Consider the following 24,085-nt stretch of genomic DNA (forward strand, 5'->3'; position numbering starts at 1 on the left):
TGTTAATTAACTATGAATGACTGCAATTATCACAAAGGTTCTTTCCACAGGGGATTTCATTTTTCCTTTTTTTATGTATGGTTTTAACCCTTGCAAGCATGATATACTGTTTAAGATACCACCAAGCAACAATCTGCTTGAATTTACTCTGTCTGTTCATCTAACCTACCATTTCACAGCATTTAATAGAACCTTTGAATACGCTACTGCAATAAAATTTACTTTACAGCAATTCAACATCATGAGATGGAGAAAGAAACAAGAAAGCTTTCCTACTAACTTCTCATTGCAGAGCAAATGCAGCTAACTAGAAAGTTAGTTAGTGTTGCAAGTTTAAGTCTATGGACACCAAACTTAAACTGAAAGCAATTTCTGGGAACAACGGGAATTCTGGGAATATTTATACCAAATAAAACAATCTTTGAGGATATATTTGTATCTGATCTTTATATAAAGATAACATAAATGTTATATAAAACCCCCATGTTATAATAAAATGTTACAGAATAAGGATAGATGCTTGTGTGAATGTCTTCAGAAAATATGTTTCTGGTGATAGCCTTTCTATATATTTGTTCAAATGCCACATGAAACATGTCCTTAAATACTTTAAATATTTAGATCATCCATTTTCAGTCAATTAAACAGTTATATAAAATTATTTTGTATTTTCTTCTTCAAAAAGAGTACACAAGGCTTTGTGGAGTCTTAAAAGACAGAACCACAGAATCCTGCTTTCCCAAGAATGTAGCTGAACTTCAAGAAGGATGAGTAATAAAAGTATTTCTGCATTTGCTCTGATAGTCAAGAGACATACACATAGACACTTTTTGTAAAAATGATAAGTATTCTACCCTGAAAATCAACCAAGAGACACACTAACACAAAGCATTCAGATCACTCCGTTCTCGGCAAGATACCCTTCGCTGCCTTACTCTGCTGTCTCTGAGGACCATGTGCTCCCTCCCCCAGCCCCTCACTCCATCATCGATTTCTCCTTTTGCTCTCAGCATGCCAATTCTCTATTACCCTGAGTCTCTGTGGTGTTTACAGGAGGCAGCAACTGATGCAAAACGTTGGTTTTTTTTAAATAGCAAAACTTTCAAGCTGATTTGTCAGCTTAATCGCAAATTCTTCACAACCATTTCCTATCAAATAGCAGAGCTGATTCTAGGTACAGTAAGTTGAATGTAATCTATAAAATCTGTAAAGGATTGGTTTTTTTCCAAATATAGTTTTGGAGGTTAATTTTAAAACTTTGAAAGTACATTTGGGAGATTTAATTCCTATTCATTAATGTTTGTGAACAGCAAAATAAAAGCAAAATACTAGTAACTGGAAGATAAACTGAATTTTAAAACTAAAATTGTAAGGACTCTAATTCTTAATCAGCATTTTTCATTGTCCATTGAAATAAGACTGAATAAGTTTAGAAATTGCAGCAACATAAATGACAATGAAAAGAGAACTAAAAAAAATTTAGTAGAGAATCCCAGTATATATATTGTACAGGTTGTTCCTCCCTTTTGCTGCTACCTTTTAGTCATCTGAAAAAATTCTCATGTGTGCTATTGTCTACCAGTACCTTTGATGTGAGAAACTCAAATTCATAGGCTAATCTCTAATACTTATGTTAGTTGGAATTCGAAATCAGGACTTCTGGAGAAAAACAGAAGAATGATCTCTCTCTCAGGTCCTTGTATGCAAAACACAAGATAATGTCTGTTGCCAGATGTTGCAAAATATACATCTTTGTAGAGAGGAAACTGAAAGGACATAAGAGTAAATTATGGACACAGAAGAGACAATTCACATATCGATCCTCTAAAAATAAACAGAAGTACAGTATTAAGAACTAGTTGGATGAAACAGAGTTCAGTTAAGACAAAAACCAGGAGATTGGAGGAAAGAACTACCACAAGCAAAAAAGGATAACAGCCAGTCCTGTGACTCAGATTCACCTAGGATTTGTTTTGAGGTTCTGCTCCCATTAGAAGGAAGCATTGTTTTCCAGTGTGCCATTACCTGGATTGATCTCCTTCATTACCACTTACCCAGGTAACTATGAAAGCTTTTCCTCAGATCTACTCTTCACTAGCTCAATGTATATCCTTGTAACCCGAAATTCCACATCAGTCTCTACAACATTATACACGCAGAGCCTAACATTATATACACAGAGCCTAATTAGGAAACATAAGATGGTGCAAAATTAAATATTATGAAGGTGAGGTGTGACTGAAATTGAAACCCCAGAAGTCACCAAAGGTTGGTGATGCATACTGGCTATCTGTTCATTTTCAAGTCTAGTACAAGGTGTTTTTCTGAGATTTAAACAGAGACCAAAATGTACCACACCTACAGGCTGAAGAGATTCTTTCACCTCAAGATAAACCATCATAGTCTCAATGCCCCAGTAAGCAAACACTTGAAGCTAAGCATATTTTTTATTATTATTTATTTTAAAGTAAGGCTGTTAACATGTATCCTTTTGGGAACTTCTTAGGAATTCTTTACCCTTCTGCTCTGAAACAGAGCAAATATGTTGACTACAGCATAGTTTTAATACCTTTCCAAACAGCTCTCACAAAAAGCCTTTGCTATTCATTTTTATTCAATATGGGCACTTGCTAGAAGTGATCAAACCCCAGTCACCTATGCTTTACCTTCCATAGACCCAGCTAAGGAGTGTATCTTCCCTACCTCACACAATTTACCACAGAGCAATATATTTTTCCTGATGCATAACTGTGTGGAAAACAGCTTTCAAAGTTCTCTTTGCATCTCCACCTGCCCTTGTGTATCTGGCTGTTTACAAGTGCTCTTCCTTTTAATTAATCATGTGTATTTTTGTACAATCCTGACTGATAAATTCTTGAGTTCCATCTCATTTGTAAGGCTAAAGGTGTGCTCTTCAAAAATCCCGCGGCTATGAAAAGATCCTCTCACAGTGTACCCCCTGGTCCCATCAGTGATTTCCTCTTCTTGTACATACCCATTCACATTTACTTTCTTCAACTAATAGGGTAAACAGAAAGCTAACATATTTCTTTTCCATCACAGTATAGATTCATTCAGAAGCAAATCACAAAAAACAAACAAACAAAACAAAACGAAAAAAAACCCTAACAACAACAACCCACCCACCTTCTACTTCTATTTTATATAGGTAGTGCTCTCTAATTATTTTATTCCCATGATGCAGGCTAACGTTCAAATGCGACATTCCACTGAATAGATGTTTCTTCAGTAGGCAACAAGAAGAAATGCAATAGACTTATTATGGAAAAACTGCTGCTGTTGAGAGTTTATAACTGCTCTGTTGCATTTATATAGCTAACTCCAGAAATCTCTGACCCCTTGGATTGTCCTCCATCTTCAGTACCAGTACGTAAGGCCACACTACTATCTAGGGTCTTACACAGTACTGTAAAAGAGAGATGACAGGCAGACATGGGGGGTAGAAAGAGGGACCAACTTCATCATTAATGCAAGGTAGCTTCCAGTAACAAAACTTTGTAGGAACACATAATCCTTCATTAGCATTTATACCCTCTGTGCCCTAATACAATTGATGAACATATGGTTTACAGGAGAATTATGCTTCAGATACCTTCTCTTGTTTATTAAAATTCTGGCTTTGTCACTTTACCTAGCACCTGTATGGCATAATGTTGTCTATATACATTTTTAACCAAAAAATATTTTATATTAGGATAACTCTATTAAGGTCAGAAAAATAAACTCACATACATAAAACAAACATTACAACCCTATGGGTAAAGTGCTCAGTGGTCATTTTTGCTAATGTTTAACTGAACTGCTATTTTAAATCTATGAGCCAGAAATATAGGGGAATCATGCTGATGTTCCGAAAGTGACTGATAATTTTTTCCTAAATGCTAGATTCTTGGAAAACAAATGTTTATTTATTAAACCATCCCTCATTTGTGAGATTTCACAAGCAGTTTGAAAGATATAGATTAAAACAAAAAAGAAGATAAGCTGGACCTTTGCCTGATATACAATTACATCAAAATATGACACATCAGAAATTCCTATACATGGAAGGTCTCTAACAATGTGAGGATTTAGGATTATACAACACTGTGTACTATAATCACATGACAGAATAGACCTGCAAAGCTTATTATACTGCAGACCCAGATGGTAAACAACAGTTGTCGCTGTACTAAGAATTACATCTCAGTAATCAATAATAGGAAGGAGGAACAGTTGGACAACTTGTTTCCTATTATGTTCACTTAGGCAACGTCTAGATCAATAAAGAGCATTAAGCCTCATACCAACTGCAGACGATGCCTGCTCAACATGCCTATCATATGGTAGCGATGGGTCCAGCTGTACTTCAAAATACTTGTAAATGGATAACAGTTCTAACATTAAAAAGAAGCACTGATTCAAACAGCAGGCAGGTGCAGGACTTCTTTAGCGTATGAGAGAAGACAGATCTATGATGCCAATTTTAGTATAAGTCAAAGTCAGCTTATTTTGTTAACCCATCCCTTAATTATATTTCACTCCAGCCTATCTGAAGCATGTTACGTGTTTTATATGGAGGAAAAAAAAGAGCAAGTAAGCATGGTATTACTGGCTTACATACAGACTCGGTAATTATGTGGGTATAGTAAGCTGTTTGCAAAAACTGAAAACCGAACTCGTGTATTGCTCAAGGCCAACACAACAATTATATATAACTGATTTTTTAGTTCATCCTTTTTTAAAGTATTTAAACAAACAATACGTCAACTCATTCAGCTATATTCTTGTGTTATTTAAAAATCTATCATATAAATTTGAAATTTTTAACAACTCTCTTAAGACATCTAGCTTTAGCTTCCTGGTTTTTAAATTTTCCAAACTTTCATAATGCATCAAATCAAAGCTGTCTCACATCATGTTACTAACACAGATGCAACTTCCAGTTGATACTTACACAGACATTCAATTTCAGGATGACAAAACACAGGATAGTGAGCCCTTCTTACCTATGCCAATAAAGACCGCTTCATAGCCATCTTCTTTCAAGGTACGGAGTGTCATACCATCCATTGCAAGTCCTTTACTAAAAACTATCTGAAAGAATTAAAGATTACTTGCTTTTAATGTGATAATGTGAAAATAATTTCTATTGTGTCTTGCATACAGACATCTTGCAAGATCTTCTAGAGAACAAAGGATTTCTTAATTTTATTTTTTTTTCCCCAGGCCACGCTTAAAAGGCCAGATTGGCTCTGATTTAAACAACTGACCCAAACTAGATATGGATAAAATGTACCTTCAGATCATCCTCACGTGGGCCAGCACAGACTAGCTTAGTTTCTGCTGTAAGCTAAAAGAGTTAAAGCAAGCTAAACAAACAAATGAAGTCTGTCTATGGAACACAATACTGAAGTAAAGCTGAAAAATGGCATTTTTCTACTGCAAATAAATCGCTGTATTCAGTGTTGACTACAAAAGGTTGTATTCCCATGTGAAAATCAGAATTTAAGAAACGTGAAGTGGAAGCAAGAACCCTCTTTAGGGAATATGCGCTAAAAGGAACAATCACCCAGCACACCAACCAAAAAACAAGCAGTTTCGGTTATTGTAGAAACATTAGTGCAAGTACGAGCCTCTTACAGAGAAACAAAGAAAATAAAAGACATGAAACTATTCTGTATTAACAGGGGTTCTGAACAGAAAACCAAGCAATGTTTTCCCGCACAGTGTCAGGCACTTGGTAGGCCTCCAATTACGCAGCATGCAATGCCAGTCCAAAGGAAGGATGGCGTTGCTTTGTCCTGCACCCTCAAAGCTCACAGCCTGAATTTTGCTCTGAGACCACCAGCTATGCCAAAAACGCTCAGTGAAGCTGGTGCTGGTTTTGTGGATTCAGAAAGCCTGTGTGCAAAAGACTGGGCCAGAGATAGCACTAACTCTGAAGAAGGTTCTGTGCAAATTACAGCATGCCCTACTTTCTCATAATGAAGCAGACTGTTCTGTGTGGTGAACTAACAAAGGTTTTCAAAACTGTGAATGAGATCAGTTTTGATTTAAACTTTGCAATTGTTTAATTCTCATTTCGAGATGCAGTGATTTGCATTCATTTATTAAAGGAAATAACTCACAGTAATAGAAACCCACCTATAACCTGTACTTGTTTCAGTTCAACTACTACTCACACTTCCAGAAGCAAAAGCTGAAAAATATTTGTAATATTCCACCACTATTCCTGCTTTGAGCAGCTACTGCACAGGTTGAGCAACTACAGCTGCTACAGGAGCGAGATGGGGACAAGAGTTTTCTGCGTGTTCAGCAAACCAACGATAGCGGTCTCCTGTGTAGAGGTCATACAATTGAAGATACACATACCCTTTGCTCATCTCTCCTAACCCCAAGGCTTTTGAGCACACAAAGCATTGTGTGATACCTTTTCTGATATTTTGTACTTCTTGACATGAGGATATGTGTTTATATCTCTGTACTCTAGACTCTCTGAACTTGAATGTTTTCCCTCAGTTTTTGTTATATCACTTGTGTATTCCCTTTACAAAATACCACACTTCATTGTGTAAGCAATATACTTTGTGATCTTAAGAGTTTAGTCTTCATGTCATTGTACATCTTCTTTGTTATTGAACCTGCCTATATTCCATTTAATACAATTTTCCTTTTGGTATAAAAAAAAAAAAAAAGGCAGATGTAAAATATGGTAGACAACACTGAAAACATTGATTTTTTTTTTTATTATTTTTTTTTTGTCTTTGGGGATTTAGTATAAATTTTATCAGAGGTGCAAAAGCCTTGTACAGTTGTAATCCTTTCAAGAATACAGACTACATCCTCACTGGCAACAAAATGCATTCCATAAATTGTCATTACATTTTTTATCCTATTGTGTACATATGTTATGAAAACCTAATGAAGGAATTTAAATAGCAGTACTATTTTATGCGGGGATTCATAATACTCCTAGGGCCTAGCTCTGTAATCCTTATTCAGCTGACTAATTCTCACTAATTTCAGTAGAATTACTTGAATAAACAGCAGTACTGAGCATTTACAGAACACAGCATCTTCCATCACAGATTTAAAATGCTTTAAGTAAACACCAGAAAAAAATTCCGAGCTTACAGAGGTAGAACGCTAAGGTACTTAGTTAAGCAGCTTGGCGAAGGGTCAATTGCAAGCCAATGGCAGAGCTTAGAAGCAAATTTACATTGAGATCCTCTGCTGCACTTCAAAACTGCAGAGGACTTGCAGGTCAAGATGACACAGTGGCTCTATCAGTCCATTCTGGAGACCTTGTCATAATAGGAAGCCCTGGGGATTTGAGTTTTGAAAAGGGTTCCCAGTAGCCTATATCCAGCAATTTTGTCTAAAATTGGCTCAGTGTTCTGTTTTTAGCCCCATCTTTAATGCAGCCTCCAATCTGTCAGTCTTTTCAAGAGTTGCAAAGGGAAATTTAGAGTGGGAAAACAGACCTGTACCATTTAAAGCCTTATCATACTTCTTACCAGCATTTTCATAAAAGCTGGACAGGATGACATTCTCAGTTGGGTTCTTGTGACAACAGTCTACTGCTTTCACAATATGAACCAACATGAAAGACTTGAAGAAGAATTTTTTACTTCACTGAATGCATGAGTACCTCCCAGTACTCAAAAATTTGATCCAGTGATGCGTTCTACAGTTAAAATGCACAGCAGTTGTAAATACCATCTAACTCCTCAGCTCAAGCCCTAAATTAACAATAAAGAAATGTTCCCATTATCTATAAACAACACACATTTGTTTAACAGAATAATGCATAACTATTGCTTTCCAAGAAGTTGAACGACTGTTATTGTTTATAATAATGATCATGTTAACATTTTGTTTAATTTGATGTATTTTACTACAAAATTAACTTGGATGCAAGGTTATTATAAACCATCAAGAAAAAACACAGAGAGAGGGAACAAAAGGAGAACTATCAAATATGAATGTTTTAAGTAGTGCCAAACTTGAATGAAAAAAACCTCGATTAAAAAAGCCCAAATCATTCCAATAGCTACATTAGACCCCCTAAAGCAATTTAGGAATTTGTTTCTTACAGACAATTAATCACATGCAGGCATGCCAGATGAGAACTATTGATTGCCCTTTTCCAAACTAGTGGCATTCAGACAGGAGACAGACAAATGCCCTGAGCAAGAGGAAGCATCTTCATGCCTCTGTCTAGCATAGCTTTTAATTGTTCTTTACTAATGTGCATGACATTTTGCTGTTAATCTTTGGCAGAGTTCTTGTTCTTTTTCCTTTGAGCTATACATGGGCAGGATATATTTTTCCTTACCTTCACTCCAAGATCCTTCATAAGCTCAGCTTCAAAATTCACTACATCATACGGCAATCGGAACTGGGGGATTTCAGATGTACTGAAATTAAAAAAAAAAAAAACACACACAAAAAAAAAAGCCACTTGTGAAATACTTCCAGCTGTTAGGAAGAAAGGATTTTTTTAGTTGTTAAAAATTCAATACTTATAACACACCTTAGTTAATTTTGACATATGGGAATGCAAATGTGCTGCAACTTGACTGTTGGCTTTTTTTAAAATCACTAGAGTGACAAAACAGCATTATTCACTCAATGCTAAAAATATAGGCCAGGAAGGCAGTACCTTGAGACCAATCTGACCCACACTTATACATAACCATTTAACATATATTAAGCTTGGGTCCAAAAGAACTTCAGCTCTACTACTTTTGTTCACCAGTATGTGTAACAATAAACAAAATTAAGACATTCATTTAAGAAAAGATCTCATGTCTGCTAAAACCAAAGCAATCCTCTAGCAGTCAATTTCCCTTATTATTTTTTTTAAGTGTTGCATATGCCATTTTGAGCAATGGTATTTAAAATTGTACTCTCCTCCATTTCTACTTCATAATTTTTTTACGATCTTTTAGGATGGACAAAGTCAGTCATTTTCTATCAGCTTTGTCTCAAGTCTGCTTTTTGACTTAACATTTATTAGCTGTTATTTTTTTCTCCTGGGGAAGATTAGGAAGGACATCTTCAAGTTCCCAGAATCACAGATCTCCTGTAAGTGAAAACTGCAGTGCCAGCATAGAATCTCAGTTTATACACATACTGGTAGAAATCTTTATCTCCAGTAAAATGACATCTACTTATGCCAGTTCAAAATCTCTCCCCTAAAACATATCACAGGTAAACACAGTGAGGTTTCATTTTAAATACTGTTGTTCAATGAAAAAAAAAAAAAAGAAAAAGAATATGTAGAAATGTGAAAGTCTCTCCCCAGATACTTCTAAGCTTCAAACAGTCTAATCTGTTGTCAAACTAATGGATCTATAATTTCCATAACAAAGCGCTGGCACAAGAGATTTACTATGGCTTTATTTTACATATTGTTAGTGACCACATCATCATTAACATCTAAATTTGACAGGCAAGAAGATTCTTTTTTTTGAGTTCCATCAACTTTAATTATATTGGCAAGAAACTGATGTTTCTCCTTATCATTTTTAATACCACTCTTTTTTCACCTTTTCTGACCAATGTGCAATGAAAACTGTTCTAAATATCAGATATAATGAACATGTCATGACAATACAACTTTCATAGTTCATGCTAAGTAATAAGGTGTCTGAGGCAGACACTAATACATCAATATGATTCTGCAACAGAGATTCAATAAAGTAATCTCATTTAAAAAGGAGAAAGTTCTATTTTCCAAGCCACCTACAATATTTGTTGAAGGCCTGTCATTTCCATGACTCTTAGAAGACCCCAAACAGTCCTGGCTGTGTCATATCCCTGTTAGATTTTGTAAACTATTTTTTCCTCTTATTAAACATTTACTTACAGTTTTGTGCTCTGGAGCATACCTGTATATATGTACATGTTTGTTCATACGCAAATACACCCTTCTGTGGGGACACATACATGCATATTTACCATGAACATTTTATGAAAGTCAGCTGGTACATCAATTATGCTGCCACAATTTCTTTCAGCAGCAGAAGACAGTCTCTGACCCTGCAATGGAGAGACGGGTGGAGAAGGAAACAGGGCAGAGGTGCAGAGGGGAGAAATGAATGCAAACAGTGTCCCACAGATTTGCCTCTTCCTCAAATCTGATCCAAGTTAGGGGTGCATGGAAAGGTACTCAGTATTTCTCAGTGATCCCAAATTGCTTTTGCTCAAGGGACATCCCTTTGGCCTAGTGAGAGAAAAATTTTGGTATGCTGTAACCAATAGCATAACTAGGAGCACAAGCAGTGAAGCTTGTTCACGGTGTCTAAGCACAAGCATGATCTGCTCATGCTCACTCTGCTATGAAGCATAAATTCTACACAACTGGTGAAATGTAGGAAAATCTGCCTATGAAAGTGAAAAATTCAGACATGTACAGTCAACCAGACTTATGTTAGGCTTAAATATCACAACACAGGAACTGCAATCACTAGACAGCTTTCTATTGTCTAAATATTAAAGTTAGCTATCATCTAACATGTATGCATAGGAACATCCTACTTAAAAACACTTTAAAAAGGCAGAGCAAACTAAAAAAGGGCAAAAGTACTGCTCTTCCAAACAGCTGATTCCAAACACAAAATTAATTTGGTCTTGTCAGCCATTTGCAACAGTTTATGAAGCCTTGAAAACACACCCATCAATAACCTAAACTTGTTAAAAGCTGTACCACAAAGTCTTACAGCTGCAATAATGGATGATTGCTGCCACAGGACAGCCTCCCTTCTGTTCCAAGATTAAAAGAGGCAGAAAAGGAATTGATGCCCTTAAACTAGATGTGAAACTTTCTACCATAAATGGATGTAAAATTTGACCTTGTGTTCTTTAAGAGTCAAAAAAAGGCATATTAAAATGCACTGATTGACCATTAAGGATACTAACAAAACAGACAAATCTTAGTGTAAGGCTTTTTGCAATAGAACAAACAACAGCTTAAGCTTTTTTCAAATTCAAAGAAAAACATGAAGAATAGATGTAACTTAACAACACATTGGTTCAAGTATGGAAGCACACAGTAAGTAACTTCACTGTTGTACTGTTAGCACTGAAAGCAACTGCAGAAAGTGATGAATTATATTGCTGAGCCCAATCTGAGTCTAACCTGCCATGAAATAAAGCTTTATTGTTAGAAACATCTTGTTATTTCTTACTACTTTAAAGCAAGAAAACCGATTTTAGATCTGGTATTTATGAAAACACGTGCTTCTCAACAGGTGAATAGGTATTTCATATACTAAATATGCAATCCTCTAAAGCAACCAGTCCAAGTAAAACGGCTCCATAGTCAAATGCCTACGTATTAACACCTGGATAATTAGGTAGAATACTTCTGAATCTCACTGGGAAAAATGAAAGTGATCCATTTAACTTCTCCAGCATTGATTCTCTATCTTCCAGAGCACTGAATAAGTATTTGACATTATGACACTATGGATCAAATTCATTAATGGTGTCAACTCTATTGATTTCAGTGATGCTGCAATGAGAAATGTGAGCACATCACTGGTCTTTCTCTGTTTCTTTTCACTTTTTATTTTGTAAACACTTTAGTATGAGTACACCTTCAATGGGTAAAATTTAATTTTGATTTCCAGTGAGTTGGTATCCACTAGTTACTTTCAGAAATATTTTTATCTTACACTTAGGGATTCCAAAAAACTTTTAAGGTTTTGTCTCAGCCAATGTTACAGTGGTCAAAATTAATCTTCTAGTGTCAAGGACACAAAGCCATGCAAATATCACCCAAGTGTTTACAATACATTAGAAGTGCAAAGGTACCTACCTTTCTGTATCTGCAATTCATTGAAGGTTGACAATTGTAGGGGGTTTATTTCACTCTTATGGTATGGTTTATTAAAACTGTAGGTCTAGGCACACATGATAGATTTATTCACTGTCATCTTTATTTGCATAAGCATTCTAAATTTTAAATTCTCCATGAAATTACTGTCTCTCTAAAGCACTTTAAACATCTACTAACTTTTTCACTATTTAGGGCTACAAGTACTTCATCTTGTTTTAAAAGTTTTGGATATGGGAAAATGGTTCATGATGATTTTCTGAAGTGTTAATTTGATAATAACAATTGCAGCCTGGAATTTTAGAGGTCATATGAAGATAATACAGGAGATAGCCACCAGATTTTCAGTTAAAAATTGCCTGTAACTGTACCTATTTTGACTTAATGAATTACTTAAATAAAAAATAAACTTTCCAGATCTGAACTCTTCTACTCCCTTACTTTGATGAAAGTAGAAGGATTGTGTATAAACTGTGTCTGAACAATATTTTTGGCTATGCTTTCTACAATAATTGGAAAGAGTATTTTGTTATCGTTGTTTTTTACCTTAAGCCACCAACGTACTCCTGCTTTTCAAATATGGTGATGTCTGAATAGCCCAATCGAGCCAAAAAGGAAGCACAACTTAAACTTGCAGGTCCTGCACCAAGAAGAGCTATCTTCACATGATACGCTTCAGGCATGTCTTCTAGAGGAGGTAAGGAAGGGTTTCTGATTTGAGGAATATTCATAGCTTTGAACACCTGAAAAGCAATACATTCAAGAGGTTACATACTTTACATTCCATCATTAAATTTTACTGGTAGCAATGTGATGGGAGCTTCCACTAGTACTGTCACATATCATTGATATATTATTGCAAATCACTTCATAATATTATAGGGATCCTGAACTGACGTGTGCATTTGTGAGGGATGCTGTAGTTGCATGGCTTGGTTATTCCATAATTCTTTTTCTCTTAAAAATGTCTGAAGTCAGATCTTTCACTACAGTAAATTTTACAAAGAAGATGGAATCAGAACACCAGTAACAGAATAGTAATACAAAGTCAGAAAGTGTAGAATCTCTGTAATACCAAAAATTTCCTTTCAAATAATGTTCAGATTATTGTTACTACTAGAAAAATATTTTTGCAAATAACACAAAGGATTGTAACATCAATGAAGCGGTTTTGCTTCTTCAAGAGGAATCTTGTGTGATCCCAGATAAATCACTTGCCGGTTGACTTTTTAGAGGTGGTAGGTAACAAAACTTAGGTAGTTTTGACACGTTTTAGGCATCATCCCTAGCCTTCAGTCCTATATTTTCAAAGGTAACCCATGCTTTAGATGCCTCCCCTTAGACAATTCTGACAGGGCTTATTTAATGTTAGTTGCTTATTTATTTCAGATGTTCTCCACTTTTTAATTGGGTGTCCAAAAGTTGTAGGCATACCTGAAAGTTCAGACTGTTCTCTCTACACCTCAGTTCTTCACCTGTGAAACGGTGATGACCTGCTCCATTCTGTCTTGACTATTAGAAGCACATTGGGAGAGTCTCTGATCACTGTTATGTGATTATACAGAGCACAGAACAATGGAGTCTCAATATAGTTGCAATGTCACATGGTTTACTTCAGATTTGCATTAAATCAGTTCTTTGCTCAGGCATACAGGCTAGAGGCTAAGGCTGAAATATCCTACGCTCACTAAGCTCGATTTCACTGTCCTCTGCATCTACATGGACTGTAGGTGAAGGAATGGAGTCGCTATCTTTTATAACCTATAAAAGAAAAGAACAGATTCACAGCTGTTGCAGGCTACTAATGATTAGGAGCATGGAAGAGCGTATTTACATCTTTGTTTTGTTTTAGGCATTGCTGGGGGGGGAAAATATTTAACCCAAGGAGTATATCACTGTAGCAGAAGCACAATATTGGACCAAAAGAATACAAGAGTTCATTGCATTGGGATTCTCAATCATACCATAAAACACTTCAAGGCTGCACCTCAAAAACTACCAGATGACAGCATTGTTCCCCATCTATATCGATGAAGAACTGTGTTAAATAGGTAATAACTAGTCCTCTAAAATACATACATTGTCATTTGTCTTAATAAATATAATATTAAAGCTATTTAACAAGTGTACCAAGAGCTTTTAGTTTCCTTAGAACCTGAGAAGCAAAGGTTTTTCAAGTTAAAATTTGGCAATTCCACTCATGAATAGAATTTTTCATTTATGTTTTGAATCAATCAATGTTCATTTTCTTCATGTGCACTTGAGCACTCATGCTAGGTAAACCAATGATTAGTTCCTTCCCCCTCTAAAATTTCTGTGTCAAATTCCCCCAGCCTTTGTAAATTGACATAGCATTTTAACGAACTGTAAGAAGCAAGAGACAGATAATTGTTTTTAAAAAAGAATCATTTAAACCTGACAATTCATACAATATGGGAAGGTTTAATGTGATTATTAATGGATTTCACAGGCTGAAAAGCTTATATTGTACTGTGAAACTAGACTGTGATAACCAAAATGCAATAGGATATTTTTAAAATGTCTGCTTTGTTACATTCACACAGAAATGGCTTCAATGATACCAAATTTCCATTAAAGTCTCATGCAGTTGTTTTAGAAGGCTACTCAGTAATCCAAATTATAACTTTCATATTTAATGTGTATGTTGAATGCTATGAATATGCATGAGCTTAATATATTTATCACTAAATTTATTGTTAATGTAAGTATTTTATTATTTATTATTGAGTAGTCATACCCATCAACTAAATGTTTTGCTAAAGAGCCACACTACCGTAGTACAGCACTAAGCTTCAGAATCATGCAGGAAATCCTAGTAGTTGAGGCTGAATGGTCAACTTTGATTCTATTTGCAACTAGGGTGAAACTGTCTTTATGCAGCACAGCCAGCTTGTGCAGCGATATCTTGCCATCTGGAATTCAGTGGCAGTTTTGCATATTAAGGCTGGCAGGGTAACTGTGTGAAAATAGCAAACTGCTTCAATGCATTTCAGAAGATTTTCACTCACCTCATGGTAAAGTTTCCCTACACTGTAATTCACCTAATTAAATAACACTGAATTCTTCTGTACAGATCCTTTGGTGTGCAGAGATTACCACCTTGCAAGCAAGTGTTCAATGCCACATTATACGTAACTGTCCTCTCCGATTTTTCTCTGCTCAGACTATGGTCAGGATGCAAGTAATGTTGATTACTATTGCCTTTCTTGTCCACTTTCTCCTCAAAATCATCATTTCATTTTTGTTTAGACTGAGTTTTTCTTTTGTTTTGCAGTGCTTTGTAACTAAGACCGACTCAGGAAAAGCAAACCAAATAATGGATTTTAAATCTGAATCTCTCAGTGGAAAGCTGCAGCCATCGTCCCCATGTCTGCCTTTCCTTGTACCTCACTCTCATACACGAAAGAGGTTATATAGATTATTAATAGACATTAATAACACTGAGCATTCATTCCTTTTATCAAATACTATGGAATCATCATTACTTCACCATCCAGGGCCTATTCAAACTAAACCCACACAGATTCCATGCATTTCTATGCATCATGTCAATTAGCAGCCACTTTGTCCTCAAATGAGATACAATTTGACCAAATCAAAACAGCCAATCTATTTTGCTAAGGTTCCAACAACTGAAACAAACTCACTCTTGATTCAGACATTTATAACACAGTTTCCCTATTTGCATTACTTTAATGTGTAAAGGTGTGAGTGCGCCTGTTCAATGTTCTCTCTAGTATGAAATTAGGGGTTTGTTCTCTTCTCCCTTGTAAATCAAACATCCTTTCACTGCAATGGGGTTGGGCTTTATCCCAAAACATTCAGTATACTTGACACAGAGCATAATTCCAGGCACTGTATGCAAATACAAGTTTATTTTAAGGTTCCACAATACTTCCCACTGAAGTAAACTATAGTGGTTTTGATTGCTGAGCATCCAATTCAAGTTTAATTTTCCTGGAAAGTTTTAGCCAACTCACATTAGCTGTTTATCAGAATGCAGACAGGGAAAAGCTTATTTTTCTCCTTATATAATAAAATTCTTGTTCCTTTCTTCACTATACAACTCCAGCATTAGCATGTTTTGATGAAAAGATGTGACATTTGGCAGAGAGTGGCAGATGACTCAGAGAAATGCATTTGCTAACCCGGTGAAAATCATTTTATGGCATAGTAAGCGTGATTTAAATGAATCTAAAGCATTTAAAACCATTAGAGCAGGTTAGAACTGTTATTCAGAATTGTTATGTCAATTAGAATAAATCAAAGTAACTCACTTCAGTCACTTTTCAGGTTTTTTGATCAGAATTTTTTTTAAGAGGAATATACTGTAGATACCCTTCTCCACCTATTTGTAGAATTCAAATTTGGTCAGACAGTTTTACTCTAATTCACCTTTATTTGAAATTATCTTTGGACTGTGATAAACAATATGTTAAATAAAACAGTTAAAAGACTGAAACTTTAACCTCAAGGTTGAAATATAAAAAAAGCCTTTGCTTAATCCTATGAAACAAGGCAGGTTGCTAAAAAGCATATTCAGTAGTTTCCAAGACATACACAGGTCACATTTCTTAAGTAAGAAGTGCATCTTGCATCTTCATCACAACACCTTCATCAACAAAGAAGGCTGAAATACAAAAAAATGGGAAAAATGGAAGAAGTAGTGGGAAAATTTAATCTTTTAGTAACATAAGTTTAGACTTAATAACAAAATCCTTCATATTCTTGAGGTATCATGTCTACTTCCACAGTTAAAAGGCTATAGAAATAAGTTTATTAGTCAGTTTTGCCATTAAATATCCTTCACCAAAGTGATGAGATAACCATACTGCTACTGATACAGACATTAGAATCTAGCTGGTGTGTATTTTAATGTGAAACATATCAGTATACTCTGAATTGTTATCAGATTTTGCTACTGCACAGAAATAAAAATACAGGCGATGAAATCAGTAACATTTAGGATCTGATTGTATTAGTTTCACACTTCCCCACTGGTTTCCACGGATATTTATCTGTAGGCTGGTTTACTTTAATAGAGGGCAGTTGAATATTGAAAGGAGAAAATAATACCCTGCATGGATTTTAATAAAAAATGAAGCAAATTGCATGCTCAGTTATGTTCTTAAACTTGTTAAATTACCTCATCACACAATTAATTTAATTTAATCGCAGTGGATAGCACAGATGTACAGGAAGGTTTTCCCACAAATGTGAGCTAGTTAGGAAAACTTGTTGATTCACCCTCCACAAGTTAAAAGTTGTAATACTGCAAACTTTTAAGTAGGACACTATTGACAAAAGTAGGGCCTAGAGTGTCTCATTAAAGATTTTTCAAACCTACATAACAACTATACATTAATACTATCCCAGTCCCAAGAAAGCCCATGGATCTAGGACATTGCGGAGACCAAACCTCAAAATCTCACGAATCCCACCACTAGAACGGACACAGAAACATTCACGTGTATGCCTTAAAAAAAAAAAAATAAATAAATAAAAATACACACACACACATGCTGTAGGGAAGTTTATATAACTAGTCAAAATATCATCAATCCATTCAGCATTGGCCTGAGAAATCAGAAGTCCTCAGATTCACACTCTGAAGACTACACCATCCCCTTCAAACAAGCCTAAAATTTTATAATTGATTATTATAGATTTCAACATGACTTAAAAGAGAAAACAACCTAAAGATGTGTTAAAATAAATACTAATACTGACAAATAGAGTTTGTTTTCTGTTTGTCCTGATGCCTTAGCTCCCAGAACAATCTCCCTCTTCTGATGCAGCAATGCTATCCATGCCAGCGATGGTGAGGGGCCCAGGCAGACACCCCAAGGTCACCCAACTGCAGAAGCTGCAGCTCCACAAGAACCACCTTCTCCCCACACTTAGTTAAGACTGATCAGAGCTGTCAATATGCAACTACAAGAGGGACTCTGAGCCCGAGGGCGCAGCGCACCCCTCCACAGCAACCCCTCTGGGCAGCCACTGCTTCCCTGCCCGTGGTGGGCTGGGGAGAAGGGAGGCTCTGCACCAGAGCGGGACCCTCAGCACAGCCCACCTCCCTCTGCTCTGTTCAGATGCCCTGAGGTTAACAGCAGGTCAGCTGGTACAATGCATCTTTCAGGAAAAAAAATATCAAGTTTCCTTTTGCAATTTCTTTCTGCTGCAACAGCAGCCAGAATACATCTCCAGAGAGGAACAAATCATGAGAACTGTAGCTGGCACAGGAGTCACAGTACTAAATGATCTAGTATCTAAATCTAGTACGCAGCAATTAAAAGAATACATTTTCTATTTAGCTTGTGCTACTCCATTTAGAATGATTAACTAGAAACACAGGAGAACCTTTAGATTCAGTAATGTCTATTCAGAAAGGTAAGATTTTGAGGGCTTCTTACTCATGCTACAGCAGACAATGTAAACAGATCATGCTTCTTTTTTACTGCAAGCTTACACACTTGTACTTGAGTAACCAGTAATTTTAGTCTATTTTGTGGGACTGACAGTCATACAGCTCATGCCTGTATGTATTGTCACTGCAATCTCAGTATATTTTCACTGAATTTGTGTTCCAAAAACAGAGATGTTTCCTGATTCTAAAGTACTTGGGCAAAGGACATAGATAAAGACATTAATATAATTTTGACCTGTGCAGTAGCAGGTGTAACCTACGCTTGACACTCATCATTTATAATAGTGAGCTTTTACCCCGTTATTCTCTAGACGCAACAGTTGCCGTGGTAACTGCATCCCAGTATACACATTCTACATCACAAATACAAACGGACATTTCATTTTTTTCCATTTGAACAGTTAATTGTCAAAATACACATTTTTTCAGACTGGATTACAAATTACTTTAAGAATAAGCTTAACATAGTTACAAAACTATATAGAAGGGTAAAAGGAAAATGCAGGAGGTGTGAGGTGCCATTTTTTTGTTCTACTGTATGCAAGACAAATATTTTACAATTAGGGAGTTTTATCTGCAGTACGAACAGATGATCAGTCATTGTTCAGAAGCACAAAGGGGCATACGTCATACCCATATATTTTCCATTTTAAACCACATTCCTGCTTTACTGCAATTTTATCTTTTATCTCAGCTAGCAGTTGTGCCTTTCCATTATTGTTCGCCCTCGTAACGCATCAAGTATATCATCCTCAGACTAATTCTAAGGAAAATAAGTCTAAAATGGCTTTATGCACAATGGAGTTTTCAGTAAATAAGCCCCTGTGGGACAAACTATTACATACTGCATGAGAACTACCATGCAGCTCTCATTAAGAGTAACACAAGTTGCACGCCTAAATTACACAGTTTGCTAAGTTACTTTCATAAGTAAAGCTGTGAACACACTTTGTTTGCAGTATCTTGGCCAATTTTCTATCAGCAGTAGTACCTTATGCTTTTCTTCAGTACTTTCATCTATATTTTTGTAATGGTTGTTACCTGGAAGCACTCATAACATTGTATTTCTTTCAACTATACATACTTACATACTAAAATCTAACCGAATGAAAGCTAAAAAAATTATTAACTACAAAAGTGACTTCCTATTATTAGTAATTATGAGTACTTCAATGCATACAAATTGTTTGTTAAATAGCAATAATTTTAGAGGTTATTAGCAAAAAACTTTAACATCTTAGGATACTATAAAATAGTAAGGATAATAAAATTTACTGAAATCTTATTTTTGTTAGAGTGCTATATAGAACTGTATAACAATTTTATTTTGTTAGAATTCTTGACATTAATATCACTTTGAACAAACTTGAAACATTAGGAGCAAAGCCATTCTGAGCTATTCATCCTCTCTGCAGTTTTCATATCAATCATTGTGCTAGCACTGAGCTTTTTTAATAGATTTCTAAAGATTTTTGAAGAAAAATGGCAGATATTTAGCATTATCTATTAAGCCATAATTCCCCTCTATTAATCATAGCATTAGGGCTATAAGGAGACACAAATCAGGTTTTAACATATATTACTTGCATTTGGTTCCTAAACAGTAATATTTCACTATTGTATTTATCATCTACTTGACAACTGCTTAATCTTTCTTTTTTCTTTTTTTTTTTTTTTTTTTTTTACGCAAAAACCCAAAACTTTATTGCACATCAGAAGACTTTACATATAAGGAATAAAGGCCATTAGAAGAAAAGCTAATAAAATTGCCTCTTGACTGATAAAACCCAACTATTGAATATACACAGAGAAAAATACAGTTCAGTATCTCTAGCCTCACTCTGTAAATGGGAACTTTGGTCCAAACTGTACTGATTCTAACACTTGTGCTTTGGAAAATCAAAGTGGATAACGACTTGAATGACAGAGGGGAAAGAAGGTTTCAGCAACAGCTAGCAGGGAGGTTTAGCAGGTGCTTCAGAAGCTTTACAAACACATAAAGAAGAGAAGAACTGCAGCAGGTAGCAATGTTTGCTCATCAAATCATGACCCACAGCTATTAAGAAGGGAGTGTGAAGTGTATGAATGACAGCAGAGGAAAAAATTTGCCTTATAGACAAATCATCTGTTACTTCCAGATTGATTCGCATTCCTCAGGCTTTGTAAAGGCAACTGGAATTTCATTGTATGTTTGTAAATATGATCAGCCAAATGACTCAAAATACAGAAGAGGGACAAGCTCATTAGTTAAGGACTGCACAGAAATGTGCAATCAAACACATGCGTATGTCTTTTTTTTTTTTTATACAGCCACAACTTCCGCACTTGTACAGAGACCAAAGTCACAATTTTTACCCAAAGATACTTCAGACATATCAGACAAGGTGCCAGCTGAGACCATGAGTTTGGTATAAATTCTCCATTTCCTTAAAGGAAGTTAAGGAATAAGCAGCAGCCTCTGTCTTTCTTCAGATGGAAACTGAAACTTTGAAACTTTACACTCGCCAATAATGCACATGCACCTCAATAGAAATTCTTGAGATTTCCTAACATCAAGCAGCAAGTAACAACTTTTGATTCAGTAGCCAAAATATATACATACCTTTATGAACTAATAAATTTACATGTATGCACATGTGTGCACCTATATCTCTTCTAGACTCCTACATTTACTACTCCTATATTCAGGAGCAGTTACATTTATACAGTCATAAAATTACATTCAGCTCTTTGAAGGCAACCATGAGGCTGATGTAGCCCCCAGAGAAAATTAGTTGGACACCCCTTAGCTAGACAGATGCACATAGACGTACACATATTTCAGGTCAACCTGAAACTACTTATTTACTTGTTTTTAGCAAAACAGGACAGTAAAGAGTTTGAATAATCTGAAATGTTTCCTTTGCTGCTGCAAAGCCAGCACAAATGCACCCTAATTCTGCTACAGGTTCTACCCAACACCCAGAACAGTTCCACTTCTCCTTAACATGCAGTTACAGATGCAGGTGCATTTGATCTTTTTCCTTATGCAGTCTAACTGAGTAATATCCGTGAGTTCACCTGGCTTAGATAAATCTTTCATTATAAAACAAATTGTCTCAACTAATAGCGTTTATAAGAAGTCGCTTTGTCCACAAATAATGTTCCTTATGTTCCTGTAAAGTACTCCATTATGGAAAGCATGTCTAAGGTTCTGAATGTGCTGTAAGAAAAAGTATAACTATTCTAACTTCCCATGCCTTTACTTTTTTAGTATCAACATTTTTAAAAAGCAAGTCATTAATAAAGGAAGCCACTCAGACAATACTCATTGGTACATACAAAGAATTTAAAACATTTGCAAGTCCTACCTACCTCAGTAGCAAACTGCTGCAATCCACCAATATTAATTGGTCCCTCCTCAGTGGCATATAAATTACAGCCACCAACACAGAGATCTGATGTTGGGCACACCATTCCACATGTCAGGCCAAGAGGATTGTCAGAAAGAATCATTTTGGCAGCTCCATAGTAGTTCTGGGAAAAAAAAAAAAAAAAAGAGGGAGGGTGGGGGGCGAGGAGAAATAGGGCAGAAGAGGGGGAAAAAAAGAATCAAAAAGAGTCACATACCAAGGAAGCAAAAATTCAAGATAAAATACAAAATATATATTAATATATTACATCTTATACAGCATTATGTCACAAAGACATTGGAAAGAAAGTCATCAAAAACACTGATTATGCAAAGATAAAACTTTGAGTTTTGGCTTGCAAAATAATCAAAAGTGTCTTCAGTCTGAGGAGGTTGTACAATTTTTATTGGCTTAACAAATTTAAGTTTGAAAAGTACTGTGCCTGCATGATGTACATGTAAATACTTTCTCCATTTCCAGGTCAATTGAGCAGTAGCTGAGTGGTAACCCTTGTTGAAGGTCTGACCAGAAAGTACCAGTTAGGTTATCAGTTCCTTCTGGCAAAGGGAATGAAAAGCTGATTTTACACATCCATGCACACCATCTCTGCAGATGTGCTTGTCCTTCACCCCAGATCAGTAGTGCCAACTGTCCCAGACCCAAAATGAGAAGGAGGTTTCCTATGTAGCTACCTGCAGATATTGCACTATTGAATTATCTTCAAACTCTTTTTCCTCAACCACATAGCGATCAGGACAAACATTCATTTTCCTGTTTCCATAAACAGCAAACTACTGAACTGATTAAAGAAGTTATGTACAATCCATGGCTTCACAGATTCTCAATATTCAGTGCACATCTTCAGAAAAGGAACAGTTTGCAGATACATGAAAACCAGCAAGATTTCTTTCCATAATAAAAATCTATGGAATGGACATTAGCAAGCTTCCAGTGCCTTATGCTATGAGAAAACAACCCCTGTTTGCTCTGGTTGTTTTAGACTGGATAATTCTCTTAAGAGGGAGCATCAGTGGAAATCCCAGGAGTGAAATGGTCTCATTTAGAGGGAGAGAACTACTGATGGCAGTTCTGAATCTCCATTATGCCTGCATTAATAAAATTATGGGGTAATTAAAGCAGTCTGTTTACAACCTATCTTTTCTTCTGTATAGTTAATATAAACTTTACGTAATTGTAGACTCTAGTTCTTTCTTCATTTTACTGCTCCTCCCACCAACTCCAAAAGCCTCATCAAGTAAGTCCACAAAAATGTTTTAATGCTAGAGTTCCCTTTAATGGCCAGAAGACAATCCAGTGCCCCTTAGAAATAGCACACAGCTGAGGTTTCACAAAAGCTTCTTCAGTGAGAAATCAATGCTGGGATCTCATTCCAGTTTTCTCCAAACTGCAATAACTGAGAGACTAAAGAACAATATTTCTCCTTCCTCTTCCACCACCTCTTCCATATTCCGATCTTTAATAATCATCACTAATATGAAACTGCTTTTTATAACAAATATCTTTACCTCTCTGTCCCAGGACAGTTGACTCAGAATAACCAAAAGATGTAGCATTCAAACGATGTGAAGTACTTGGTCACAGCAGATGTTATGCAATACCTGTGACTTACTATCTGTCAAATAGGCTAGTGTACACGTAAGTGTGTATTCAAAGCAAATGCTATGCCACACAGAGGAAGAATCCAGTTATGAATAAAAAGAGCAGTGTCAAGATCTGCCAATATAACCAAAAATGGGCAACAAGACTTTGGTTTGGGAGGTTCAAATTCACTAAAGACATTTTAAAAGAGTGAGCAAAAAATTCTTAAAGTTAAACCAGATGCTTTAGACATGGCTAGAGATTTCCAAGAGAATGCCAATGTTTAAGAAATGTCTTTGCAGAGGTAACTGGACCTTTTGCTTATAGATGCTAGTCAACTGCACAGCATGAGCTTCTGTCTGAGAACAAGCCCGTCTGCAACCTCCTGATACCCACAGGGCACGGTTCAGTGCTGTGGGCAGGACTTCAGGAGTCCAGCTCTGAGTTCCTTCCTCTCTCTGTCTTTCCATTCTCTTTAATCATTTACCACACCTCTACTGCATTGATTTCTTTTCTAATGTATCAAACATGATTAGAAGAATGTTTTCCAATGCTTGACAAAAACTGGCAGGGAAATACAGCATAGTCTAGTAAGCTACACTAAGTGGTGTTATACAAACTGCATTACAAAACTGCAAATCACCGTGTTACTACAGTAATAAATAAGAGTTTGTAGTATATGTACAGTATCTATAATGTTTAGTTACATGAACACTTCGTGCTCACAACTTTTTTTAAGCTGAAAACATGTATTAATGATCATTACATTTACCAATAACACTAGGGGTAGAATATTCA

General features: G+C 35.9%; 1 protein-coding gene across 1 annotated transcript in view; it reads right to left on the minus strand.

Annotated features, from left to right (window-relative positions):
• Nucleotides 1–24,085, minus strand: part of DPYD (dihydropyrimidine dehydrogenase) — a gene marked incomplete at its 5' end in the record, with an annotated part of 297,412 nt that overhangs the window by 176,474 nt on the left and 96,853 nt on the right. The window contains 4 exons of the mRNA XM_080348775.1: nucleotides 5,010–5,097; nucleotides 8,342–8,423; nucleotides 12,395–12,591; nucleotides 21,651–21,812. Coding sequence (XP_080204901.1) covers nucleotides 5,010–5,097; nucleotides 8,342–8,423; nucleotides 12,395–12,591; nucleotides 21,651–21,812 — 529 coding nt within the window. The remainder of the gene's footprint in view (nucleotides 1–5,009; nucleotides 5,098–8,341; nucleotides 8,424–12,394; nucleotides 12,592–21,650; nucleotides 21,813–24,085) is intronic.

Source organism: Nesoenas mayeri, assembly GCF_963082525.1.
Source record: "Nesoenas mayeri genome assembly, chromosome: 8".
NCBI lineage: Eukaryota > Metazoa > Chordata > Aves > Columbiformes > Columbidae > Nesoenas > Nesoenas mayeri.